The sequence below is a fragment of the Arachis ipaensis genome, chromosome B4 (assembly GCF_059453495.1).
Source record: "Arachis ipaensis isolate K30076 ecotype BB chromosome B4, ASM5945349v1, whole genome shotgun sequence".
NCBI lineage: Eukaryota > Viridiplantae > Streptophyta > Magnoliopsida > Fabales > Fabaceae > Arachis > Arachis ipaensis.
This window is the reverse complement of record NC_142439.1, coordinates 7,888,818-7,902,034: the sequence shown is the minus strand read 5'-3', so window position 1 is coordinate 7,902,034 and position 13,217 is coordinate 7,888,818. Positions and strand designations below refer to the sequence as shown.

General features: G+C 29.8%; 1 protein-coding gene across 1 annotated transcript; it reads right to left on the bottom strand.

Annotated features, from left to right (window-relative positions):
- Positions 1 to 2,390: 2,390 nt before the first annotated feature.
- On the bottom strand, positions 2,391 to 6,002 carry LOC107638708 (DEAD-box ATP-dependent RNA helicase 36). Its single transcript, XM_016342070.3, is given in 7 exon segments — positions 2,391 to 2,537; positions 2,539 to 2,711; positions 2,838 to 2,936; positions 3,428 to 3,509; positions 3,603 to 3,806; positions 4,586 to 4,908; positions 5,374 to 6,002. Coding segments are annotated over 7 exon segments (1,539 nt in total). The 5' UTR covers positions 5,974 to 6,002; the 3' UTR covers positions 2,391 to 2,479.
- Positions 6,003 to 13,217: the final 7,215 nt, after the last annotated feature.

Genomic DNA, 13,217 nt, shown 5'->3' with positions numbered 1-13,217 from the left:
AATCAATAGGAGTTGAAAATTTTGGTAGGAAATAAAAATTAGGGATTAGAAATTAGTCAAATTAGTATTTTTAATTAAAGGATGATTAAACTTTAGTTTTTCATTTTATCACCTTTCTAGCTTGATCTAAAGGAAAAGAAAAGCAGAATAGAGATGAGTTTGTTTTGGTTGGGCCAATGGAGAAACATGGTTGTTGGAAAATTGAGGACGATTAAAGTTGATTTCATATGAAGGTCGTCTATTGTATCTACTTTGTGGGGGCATATGCATGAAGTAGTAGGGGTTTATAATTGTCCACAAATCGCATCAAACCAAAAGGGTTTGTGAGAATGTGACTAGCTAGTCTCAAATAGAAAATGGATGGATATAATGGATTGCATTAGCAATGTCCAATGAAAGAAAGATAATCCAAAATGATTATGTCCCACTCCCACTATATGCCAACTACTTTGTTCAACGTCACATACCAAACAGGTTCACAAGTCACAACTACTTTGAAGCCGTTTCATTGCTACGCGTGTTCATGTTGGGTCCAAAGAGATAGGAAGGTTTGCTTCTACCTGCTATGTTAGGTACACATTCAAATCAAAATGTCTCTTCCTCTCCATTCATTTTCCTTCACAATCTATTGCAATATTAGCGTTTCAACAGTTTTAACTATCACTTTCAAGTTTCAATCATAAGACATATATATAATTAAGATTAATGATTAAAATGACTAGAACACTAGTATTTTTAGATTATTTGAAAATTTTCTAATCAATTTATTAGTGCACCTAAGTCACATCAAATTTTTGGGTTATTAGGTCTTATAATAAATAATAAATATAAATATTTATTAATATGTAGAGTTACATGAAACTTTTTTATTTTAATAAATATGAGTTAATTTAGAAAATTATTTTTTAAGTGAAGTTACAAATATAAATATATGATTTTTTATTTATCAACCACAGTGAAATATTTATATTTTTTAAAATTATAAATACCTTTTCAAAATTTTTTTTACTAAACTTGATACTATATTCTAACTAAAAAAATTTTGAATTATTAATGGAACTGGAACGTAAATAAAAACGTGGTAGGAAACCATGCGATGTTTTTCCTTCATAGTGTAGGTATGACGTACGAATACCATTTAAAGGGCTTCTAATAAATAATAAGTGATGACATCTCTGTCTTTGGTCATCCATGCGCTGAGATCAGTTTTTCGTTTTTATTTTTTATTTTTATTTTTATTTTTTATTTTTTTTTTGGGATCTTGCAGTGACTACTGAGTACTGACTAACGAACTAATTGTATTTTTTCTCTAATTTATTTATTTTTTTGGAAAATAAACTGGGATATTTCCGTATATCATAGGCAAAGGGCCTTTGTGTTTTTGGAAGTAGAAGACCACGAAGTTTGAAACTTTCCGTGTGTCCCATTAGGGCCCAACCCAAGTAAAAATAGGAAGCCCACATTGCCGCATTGGGACCCCTACAAATTAATAAATGAAAATTAGTCACCAAAAAATAAATAAATAAATGAAAATTATGATAGGTTTGATGCTTGAAGCCTTGAACCCTGTATCTGCTCTGGTAAAAAGAAAAAACAACTAAGTGATAATATTTGGTGGGTAAAATAAAAGGCTGCATTCTCCTCTGCATCATTGCAATAATAACGTTTACAAACTTTTTCTTATCTTTTCTATTGTTCATCTCTATATTAAGTCCCCCAAACCCCCCCCCCCCCCCCCGGGCCCCCCTTTCCCCAAGTATTTATATGTCTTGGAATTATGTGAGTTGAGTCTCGAAATTTAATGATGATACCTAATTTAGTGCAACTGAATAAAAAAAAGGTTTAGAAGGTTTTGGTGGACTAAATAACTCTACAAGAGATAAGAGTTCAAATAATATACACTAACGATATATACTTATTCGACTTAAAATGCCTACATCTAATCTCCATTAGTCGGAATATCTTTATAAGTACCGAAACCTAGAGCTCTCCAAAGAGTGTTACAACCCCCAAAATAAACCTCACCAATTGCCTCAGACTTTGTAAATACTCCCACCGTACCGTGCATACATTGGAGATTCTCTCAGGTTCCAAAAAGTTCTAAACACTGGTGAAAATTTGAAAAGCAATGTGGTGTATAAATCTTTTCCTCCACAGAGAATGATAAAACTTCTTATAAAAAATTCTAGTCCTAAAATTTAACGTTAGTAATACATGCATCGAGTGTAATTTTTCAAAAATTAGACCAAGTGACAAACAAAATCTGCCACCTTGTAAAGATGTGAAAAGTGAAAACCACTCCAAATTGTTGGAACAGCCATAACTTATCAAAACACTACTATGTTTTAGTTCCATTTAGTCCTCTACTTCAATGATCTTTCTCCTCTTCCTTTTGCTTTGAATTTTGACTACTTCTAGGCCCTTTTCTTTAATAATTCCAATTTGTCCTTTGAGGGGCTTTCCCCATAGTCATACCAGTTTACTCCCTCTTCTTACTCACCTTCTTTAAGGATGATTTATCTGCTGATGCTTCCACCTTTTTTCTGCTTCTTTCCTTCTGCAAATTTGTTTCTTTTTCTCTTATTACCTCTTTTATTTAACAATCCTTTCTCTGCTAGCATTTTCAGTTTCTGTTTTTTCCTCTCCTTTGCTTTCTCCTCAAATCCATCATCCATCATCTTCATTTCTGCCACATTTTTGGCACTGAAAACCTACAACACCACAAAGGGGAAAAAAAAGGAAATTGGAAAATTTTAAACTTTGCAGAGTTTCTGATTGAACAAGCCACAACCACAAAAGTGATAGGGGAGGGAACCAAATATGAAATTCAGCCATACCTTTTTCATGATAGAAAGAACCTCATTTTCTTTGTATTCAATCATTTCAAGTTGCCTTTCAATAAGAGCTTCTATTTCACGAACAAGTTCAACATCATTCTGCAAGAGCCAAGTTAAAATGATAACACAGTTACAAAATCAATGCAATGTAAAATCACAATCCTTGATGTTCTCATTAATGACATGAAACAAATCAAATAATAAGGACACTGCAACTGCAAAGCCTATAAAGTTACAACACAAAAAGACACCTATCACACAAATAAATAAAAGGAGAGATATCGAGCAACTAGCAACCACCACTACCCCAAAATTTCACTGCCCTCTACAGAAAACAAGAGGACAAAGAATGAAAAGGAAGAGGAGGAAAGTAAGCTTCTGGGAATTCAATTTTATTCGCTGGTACTTTCCACTAAGAGTGGTCAGAAGTAATAAGCCAGATAGTACAGTGGTCTTTGTTCAAGCAAAGTAGCCATACAAAGTAAGAATTAGAAGGGGTGAAAGACAAACAAATCAATATACTTACCAAAAGGTATTCCAAATATTGCTTCATATTAGCAGCTCATTATATTTCTAAGAATATGATTTACCTGGGTGACAAGGCTCAAAGCCAGTCCTCCTCTACCTGCTCTGGCAGTACGACCAACACGATGAACATAGTCTCGTGGAAACCTGCAGATGAGAAGTTGAACTACCTTTTATCAAATATCAGGTGCTTCAGAAGTCAACTACGAAATATTATAAAAGATGGTCAAGAAAAATAACCTTGGAACATCATAATTGATAACAAGGTCGACTGTCGGGATATCCAAACCACGGCTGGCAACATCTGTTGCTAGCAGTACAGAGACCTTCCCTGATTTAAACCGTTGAAGTGCCTCAAGCCTTTGAGCCTGCGATTTAAATGAATATAGGGCTGCCGCTTCAAGATCAAGCACTTCTAGCATTAAACTTAAACGATGACAATCTCTGCAATTGAGGAACAATAGATGTTATCAATCTTATATGGGGATATCAGTGACAGGCAGCACAAACAACCTTTACATAGAAAGCGGAAAAGCCAGTACAGTTAACTAAACATAAAATTAATATTTTCATTAACTAAGAGACTATGACCATTCCTTGAAAAGTATAAATGCATAACAATAATCTACCGAAATTGCAAGAATTTAACTGTATTATAGTAGTTATTCTATGTCAAAAAACCATTGTATGCTATTATCACTCTTCCAGGTCTGGTCATAGTTAATTAAAAGTTGCATCAGATTACTTAACTATCATCACTTTTTTTAACCCAAACAGAAGAGTAGATCAAATTGAGGATAGTTCAATAGGTAGGAGGGATAAGGAAAACAAAGAAAACTATGGACAGAAACATTAAACAAGACTTGGATTTTAATTAATGGATCGGGCGCTCAGCCATAAACATTGTTTACAGTAGGACACATAATGTCATTTGATTCATAGACAGTACTCTGATAAGTGAAATAAAGTTGCTGTTAAAACTGTGAAAGTTGTCTGGGATTAGCTGATAGTTTTCCATAGATGCATAAGTGCCAACTATAACATTAGAAAAATAAGTCGGCATACTTGTTTGAGATATTACCCAAAATGGCAGCACGGTGCATTAGAACCCAAAATAAATAAATAAGATTATGCACCATAGATAAGAAAAAATGAACAGGAAACCATAAGACAGAAAACAAAAGCGGGTTATGAAAGTTCACTAATGTTATTAAGAGAGATACCTGCATGTAGAGATAAATACAATGGCAGATCGGATGTCCATATCTTCCATTTTTGATAAAATATGCATCAAATATACCTCCTTGACCTTTTTAGGGATGAACATAGCCTGTTGCTTAAGTGTTTCTACAGTTTTCAGGCCTTCATATGCCTCGTAGACATACAGTCTATCCTGGTAACGCTCAGACAACTTTTGCAGATTACTTGTGGTTGTTGCAGAAAAGAACAGATTTTGCCGATTTTCTGGTAAGCACTTAAAGATAAATTTCAATTCCTCCTGAAAACCGACATCAAGAACTCGATCTGCTTCATCCAGGACAAGGAACTGCATATAAATATGAAGGTAAAGAAATGCATAACATTTAGATATACACAATGTAGTTCCATATATATATACACATATATATAACCTATGTCCTACCTTCCAAGCTTCTGGGACACAGTTCTACACTACAAGCCCTCCATATACCTCCATTGAAAATCACAGCATCATTCACAGTAAACCAGAACCACACAACAGCAACATCAAAACCTTATTATCCATTAACAGAACAAAAAAACATCACGACCACTAATACATAGATTAAAATAAATCCACTGAAAGTTGCTTCCTAGAAATTCCCTGACTTTTAAACCCTCCTATAATTTAAAAATTGCAATTGAATTCTTCAAATTAAACATTTTTTTAAGCAAGTCACTCTTCACAAACAGTACTAATAGTTTGAGAAATTATGAACAATCACATATTTTTAGACTATACAAACACGAAAGAGTTGAACCTAGTTATTACCTTAGTTCTAGCAAAAACTGGAGGAATATCAGGATTCTCGAGCAAGGCCTTGATCCTCCCCGGCGTGGCAATAACGACGTGGGGCCTGGCAGCAAGCTCCTTGGTCTGCCGAAGCATGTCCATGCCGCCGACAACCACTGCAATGCGGAGGTGGAGGCAGGAACCGAGGGCGCGGAACTGCTCCGCTAGCTGGAACGCCAGTTCCCTAGTGGGCGTCACCACCAACGCGAACACACCGAACGGGTGCTCCGACAGGCGGTGGAGGATCGGGAGGGCGAAGGCGGCGGTCTTGCCGCTGCCAGTTTCATCGATGCCGAGCACGTGGCGGCCCTCCAGCACGCGCGGGATGCAGCGCGACTGAACACGCCGGGGACGCTTCATCCCGAGCTCGCCGCAAGTCTTGACAGCCCATTCGGCAAGGCCGAGTTCGGCGAATGTGGAGGCGGAGGAAGAGGAGGAATCTGTGGTGGTGGATGCGGCGGCAGCTGCTGGCTTAGAGGTTGAGTGATTGTTGTTGACGGTGGAGATAGGGTTTCGGGAGGGTTTGGAGGTGGGTTTGAAGAGAGGGAAGTTTTGGTCTGCAAGGATTTGCTGCTCCATTATGTTTCCTAAGTGTAAGCCAACATGTTTCCCTAATATTCACTTTTTGGGCATCAGTTAATTACTAACCTCTTTTATTTTTTATTATTAGAGAAATTTTGTTTGAACAACCAAGATTTTTATTAAATTTAGAAAAATATATGCATTGCATATATCTTTTTATTAAAAAATAATCTTTATTCTTTACTATAATATTATTCTTATTATTAGATTACGCTACTAAAATTATGTCTAATTTTTTAATTTGCCGATAAATTATTTTAAAATATTATAAAAATACTCAAACATTACATAATTATTTTCAAAAGTTTTTTTACATATTAATTTTGATTAATTTTTTATAAATATGATTTAAAAAATAGGATATTTTTATATTTAAAATTTGATAATTTTTTTATATTTTTTCGTTAGTGTTAAGAATACTTTTAAATAAAAAATTCTACAAGATAGAGGATAATTGTTAAGATGCTTTTGATATAGACCCCATTTAAGATAAATTCGTGTAACCTCGTCTCTCTCATTTGAGTGATATTGTCAAATTTGAAGCCAATTTTTCAGTGTCTCCTTCCAAAAAATTAAGGTCAAATTCATCAGATGCAACTCTTTAAATTTTTGAAAGTTGTATTTCACTTTCTTCGTGATTCATTAAAGTAGAAAACTATTTACAAGTGTTGATATTGTACAAGTTATATGTTCTCCTTCTTGAATATTAGTCTTCCTCTTAAAAAATGTATCAATTCTTTAATTTTTCATCATTATTTTGTATAAAAATTTGAATATATATCCTGTAAAATATGTAAAAAAAATTAGAAAGATAAATATTAAAATTTATAATATTTATTGATTTTTTTATCAATTTATACAAATACAATAATATCAATATTTATTGAATATTCTAATATTTTTATCATATAAAAAATTAAATTAAATAAGTAATAATATATAAAATAATATTAAATTAAATAATAGAAAATACCTAATTTTTTAGCAAAGTAAGCAAGTAACAAGAAGAGTGTCTTTATAGTGTTTTTATAATGATGATTTTTATTTTTTATTTTGTTAGATGATTTTTTTTTATTCTTATCTCTTTTTATTAGATAACTTTTTTTTTGTTAAATAACTTTTTTGATTTGATTTGATTGTTAGATGATCTTTTTTATTTTTATTTTTTTTGTTAAATAATTTTTTTGATATTTAATTTTATCTTTTAATTTTGATGTATTATAACTTTAAACCTAAAAATTATTATACAATAAAAATATAAGATAAGAATTGAACCTAAATATTTTAAATTATAATAAAATATTTGAGCTAACTTAATTATTTCTTATTTTTTAAAAAATTACTACTAATATTTTTATAAAAAATTTAGAGGGACCATGGCACATTATCCTAGTAAAGCTCCGCCTCTGTTGTTGGAGACTGGTTTAATGCTAAAAGTATATGGCAAGCCCTTATTTCCCCTAAGCAAACCAACACTTTGTTCAACTTGGATTTGATGAGCTGGATTGAAAATAATCTCTCTTCTCCTAATAATCTCTCTTTATGGTTTTACACTTTTTGAAGGTACTACTATCCCAAATTCAGTAGCTTTAAAGCAAATTAAAGTGCGAAACAAGAAAATTCTTATGTCATGAACTATAAAACATGATAGAACTTTTTGAGTGATGACTGCCCTTTAGCTCCTCCTTGCACTGCTCTCGTTGATAATGTCAAAGTCTAAGCAGAACTTAGGCATTTATTACGTTAGCTGGTTACATGTTTTTCGTGAAGCAAATTATAAATTATGTTGCCAATATTATAGCAAAGAAAGGGCAAAATCTTGGTGGATGTTACAATACTTATTTATTGTTTGGAGTTTTGAAATTTCTTTATATTATTAATATTGTAACATGCGTTAGCATAGTATTTTAGAAAATATTTTATTAATGGAGCTTTTATTATATATTGATAACATCATTAAATAATTAATGCCAAAAAATTATACTTTTTAAAAATGTTAATATTTAAAAAATTAACACTAACTTAAAATTATACTTTTAAATAAAAAATATAAAATAATCATAAAATATTAATCTCTCATTTTTATTTATTTAGTAAGCAATATTTTTTTTAATTTTAACGTTTTATTAGTGTTAATTTTTTACTGAAATAAAATAAAAAATTATTATTTCCCATAACAATTTTTTTATTCTTATCTTTTAAGATTTATTTTGTTTTAAAATTTTATAAATTCATTATAGTATGATCTAAATCGTACTGGCATATTTTTATATTTAATTAATCTAATTTCATTCACATAATTTAAAATTTTAAATTATAAAATTTTAAATTAAAATTTAAATAAATATAATTTAATTAATAACTTAATTTAATTTGATAAAAATAAACGTATTTGTATTATTATACTTATATGATTAATTATATTTATTCGGTTTTAAAAAAGTAAAAAAGTAACTATTTAAAACCGTTAATTATAAATTAAAAAATTAATATACTCGTATTATTTTTAATATGACTACCTTTATACTACTCCCTAATAGTTTGGTGAATCGAGAATTTTTAAAGTCTTTGATTATTTAATAAATCAATACTCCATATATTTTTATTTTTAAATCTTTTTAAATTAGTTTTTTGCAGTTAAAATTTTTATTATTTTATTTATATTTATTTTACCTCTTCTGCTTTAAATTAAAAAACCCTTTTTATATTTATTCTACCTCACAACTCTCTTTCTCAAATCTCACTTCTAACCAAATCCATCACCACCGTTCACCGCCATCATTGGCGTCTCGTTCAACGTCGCATCTCCTTTATCGTCTATCATCGCGTCGCCGCCGTCTTGGAGGCACTTCGCCCTCACTCGCCGCCTACTTCTCCCATGTGGTGTGAGTGGTAATACTGTTGTGCTCCTCTGTTGTTCTTCTATTTTAATTGTTCTGGTCTTCTATTTTTGCTCCGATTTTAGTGTTTTAAATTAAAATTTAAAATTTTACTTTCTACCTCGTTTAAGTAATCTAATCCTAAAAGAAATATCTTAATATTTAAGCTTAATACTAAATAATATATTTGGTTCTATTAATTAAATTCGAATTCACATTTTCGTGTTGTTTCTTTTATTACTAAAGAAAAAAAATTCAAATTCAAATTTTTATTTTTTTATTTAATAAAACAACTTTAATTATTTAAAAAGTATTTTTATCATTTAAAATTATATGAAAAGTGCATTTTAGTCTTTTAAAATTAAATTTAAATTTTAATATTATAAATTTATTAAATAATATCAATCCAAATTAGAATTAGATTTTTAAATAAAAGAAAAAATTTGCAACAAAAAAAAATATGAATAAAAAAAGAGATGAATGATAATTGAAGTGAAATTAGGATTAGATAAAAGTTATATGATATTATGATTTGTTGTTAGATTGGTTGTTCGAACTTGTAAGTCAGCCCTTAATTTTTATAAAGATATTTTTTGTCTTTATAAAATTATCTATAAGATTATTTGATAAATTAAAATTTAAAATTATATTTTTTAATTCATTTAAATAAATTTAATTCTAAAATAATTTTTATTGTTTAAATTTTTAGTTTTTTGATACATTTTAAACAACGTCAACACCAAAAAGATAATTTTACCTTTTTATTAATATTTAAATAAATATTTTATAATTTTTAAATTAATCTTTAAAAAAGATAATTTTATCTTTTTAAATTTAAATATAATTTTTTTAGTTTCACTCTTTTTAAAATTAAATTAAATTTTTAATTTAAATTAAATAACTTTAATCTTAAAAAAATATTTTAGTCTTTTAAAATTAATACCAAAAAATATGTTTGACTTTTTAATTTTTTAAACTTTTTATAATAATTTAATATGAGTAATATTAATTCAAAAATATAACGGGCTTAAAATGGCCCAAATTAAAACAATAATCTTAGTCTAAACAAATTTTAAATAAAAAAATAAAAAAATAAATATTAACTTTTGTTTAACTCTTTAAAAGAATTTTAATACTCCAAAACTTCAAGGAGCATTAAAGCAGGTTCCTCAAAATCTCCCCTAAGTTCTCCATATCTTTGATAGTGCTCCTCATGAACTTTGATTGTTTTGGCACCCTTGGTTTCATGGGATCTTGATTTACTTCCTTCTGTTTTTTCCTTTCCTGGAATCTTTGACCCCCTTCTCACCAAAAAGTAACTCTCCCAAAACCAAATTAACCAACACATTTTAGATAGGATAAATTATTAAAATGGTATCTAAAAAATTATTTTGATGATAGATATAATTCTAAAAGATATTAATGATAAATAAGTCTCAAAAAATAAAAAATATGATAAAAAAATTAGATATTAAATATATTTTAAAATAAAATAAAAATTATATTCTAATGTAATTTTTTGAAAATATTATTAAAAAAAATAAGATTTTTAAAGATTAAATTTTGTTGTGAATTTTTTGTACATTTTTTAAATATTTATTCAAATGTTGGTAAAAAATTCGAATTAAATAAATAAGCTGTTTGATAAATATAATTTTTTTTGTTATTTATAAAAAATATAATATTTATTAATTATTTTTATGTATTTTTTAAATTATTTAGAGTCTGTTTTGTTAATAACATTTTTAATATTTTTTAAAAACCTTTTTATGTCCGTTTGAATTTTTTGAATATCAAATTGGTAGGTAATTATTGTAGATATTATTGTGGAAAAAATAGAGAGGAGCACAAATTGAGCGAGGCGCTCTCACTTTCAACATCCTTTTCTTAAAAAATAAACTAAAGTTCTTTATGTAATTTCAGGGTGATATGATGATTTGGCACTTTGTCTAAGGTTTTCTCTATCACCATCATTTTGTCATACGAAAATTTTACATTCTCTTACTTTAATGTGTTACATCTGCTAGTTTGGATCTTCATTTCCGTCCTAATAATGTTGAATTGCCCTCGTGAGATAGCTAACAGTAAATGTATAATATTTTAATTTGATTCAAACTAGTAATGATATGTACTTTTAAATATGCTCCAAATTTTTAAACAAAGTAAAAACGGAATATATTTAATATTTTAGAAATTTACGAGAATATATAATACTAAGGGTTTGTTTGAGTAAGTTTTTAAAAAAAGATATTTTTTCGAGTTATTTTTTTTAAAAGATTTTATGAAGAAGTAAAAGTAATTTTATGTTTGGATATCACATGCAAAAAGATCTTTTTATCTATTAATTATGTTTGGGTATAACGATATAAATAGGGATGGCAAAATTCCCCGAGACGCGGGGATTCCTGCGGGGACTGCCCCGAATGGGGATCCGATTGTGGGGAATTTTTCCCGCGGGGATGGGGATGGAGGACAAAATTCCCCCGAAGCAGGCGCGGGGACCCGAGCGGGGATCCCCGTCCCGTCCCCGTTATTCCCCGAAATTTATGAATTCCTTGAATTATCCTTAATAGTTTATTTCTCATATATGTTTTTTAGTCATTTCTCACACACACATATATATAGGAAACCTAGAACTCCTAATCTTTATTTGCATAACCTCTCTTCAATTCAAAGATCCCTAAGGCTGTCCATACTCCATCCAACATCTCTGCAGCCACCCCCTCGTCACCCTTCTCACCGCATCGTCACACCTCACCGTGACATCACCCTTACCGCGTCGTAATTTCTATTTACGGCGTTCCTTTTTGTAACTCTGCCGTCGTGTCCATTCTCCTCTCTGTTGTCGCGTCTTCCACCTCGTCCACTGCTTTTTTCTTTGGCTCGTCGTTGCGTCTCCCCATTGCGTTATTTCGAAAGAAGTCACCATCGTGTTATTTATATTTTTGTATAAAATCTTGCAGTTTTTGTATAAGATAGATACTTGTAACTCTATTCATATGAAAATTAATAATTAGTTAGAACTATTATGTAGATGAGAAATTGGGTCCCCGCGGGGAATGGGGCTCCGTGGGGAACGGGGATGGGGAGCAATTTTCCCCCACGGCGGGGAATGGGGCGGGGATGGGGAGTAAATCTGAGGGCGGGGATGGGGAGCAGGGAGGCATCCCCCGCCCCCGCCCTGCCCCATTGACATCCAAAGTACTTTTTTGTTTATTTATCACATGAAAATTTTTTTTTTTTAAGAAAAAAAATCTTTTAAAAAAAATATAAATTACAACTTCTCAAAAAAATGTTTTTTTATTTTTATTTTTTTAGTGCTTTTACTTTTACTACTAAAAATTTGTCAAACACACTAAAAAATATAAAAAAAAAACTTTTTTATTAAAAAAAGATATTTTTTTTAACAATATAATAGCGCCCAAACAAACACTAAGTTAGTAACTAATGTTTCCCTTAACCAATTTGTTTTCTTAATTAAAAAAGAACTTCGGAAGTAGCACTTATTAGTTAGTTATTACGGATTAGTGAACCTGTGGGTGTGGGGTGGATCAAAGTAGGAATCTAATTGATCAGTTCTAGTAAGCCTTAAATATGCAAATTATTAAGTCTTTTTATAGGTATCCCATTAAGATGAGATTAATTTTTTTTTTTAAATGAAAAAATTGATAAAATAAAAAAAAGTTATAATTACACTTGTATTTTTATTTTATTTTATCAATTTAAAAAAAAAATTTCCCTCAAAACGACCCATTAATTTGATAATTAAGTTAACTTATATAAATAAAAAAGATTAAGATCTTGTAAAATGAGAAAATTAATAAATTAGTAAAATGAGTAAGTTAATTATTTTTAAACTAAAATAGTAGAGCATATATTTTATAAAAATTATAAAATCAATCGTAATTAACCTTTCACTGACTCTTTTATTTTAGAGGATCAAAATTTAAATAAATAGGAATCAATAGCAACTCCCAACTAAAAAAATATTATTTTTTAAAAAGGTAAAATACCCTTTCTTCATGACCCCTCAAATTTTCATTTGAAAAAAAAAATTCTTGGGATCGGTTGGATTAGGTGCATGATGATAAAAGATTAATCAAATGCTTAATTAACATATTGAGAGCACCCTTAGCACACTAGTACACATTTACATATACAACATTATACCAAAAAAAAAAAAGCTTATTGCATGGTTTCCAAGAAAGTGCTTCCTCTCATGTACAACCTACTCTGAATTAGGTTCTGTGAAATAATATTATGAAGCTCCTCATGCTTCTTATCCCTCAGCACCTTCCTCCTTGTCTTCACTTATTTATTCACACACACAAACAAACACAAGTCTCTATCCACAATCAAAAA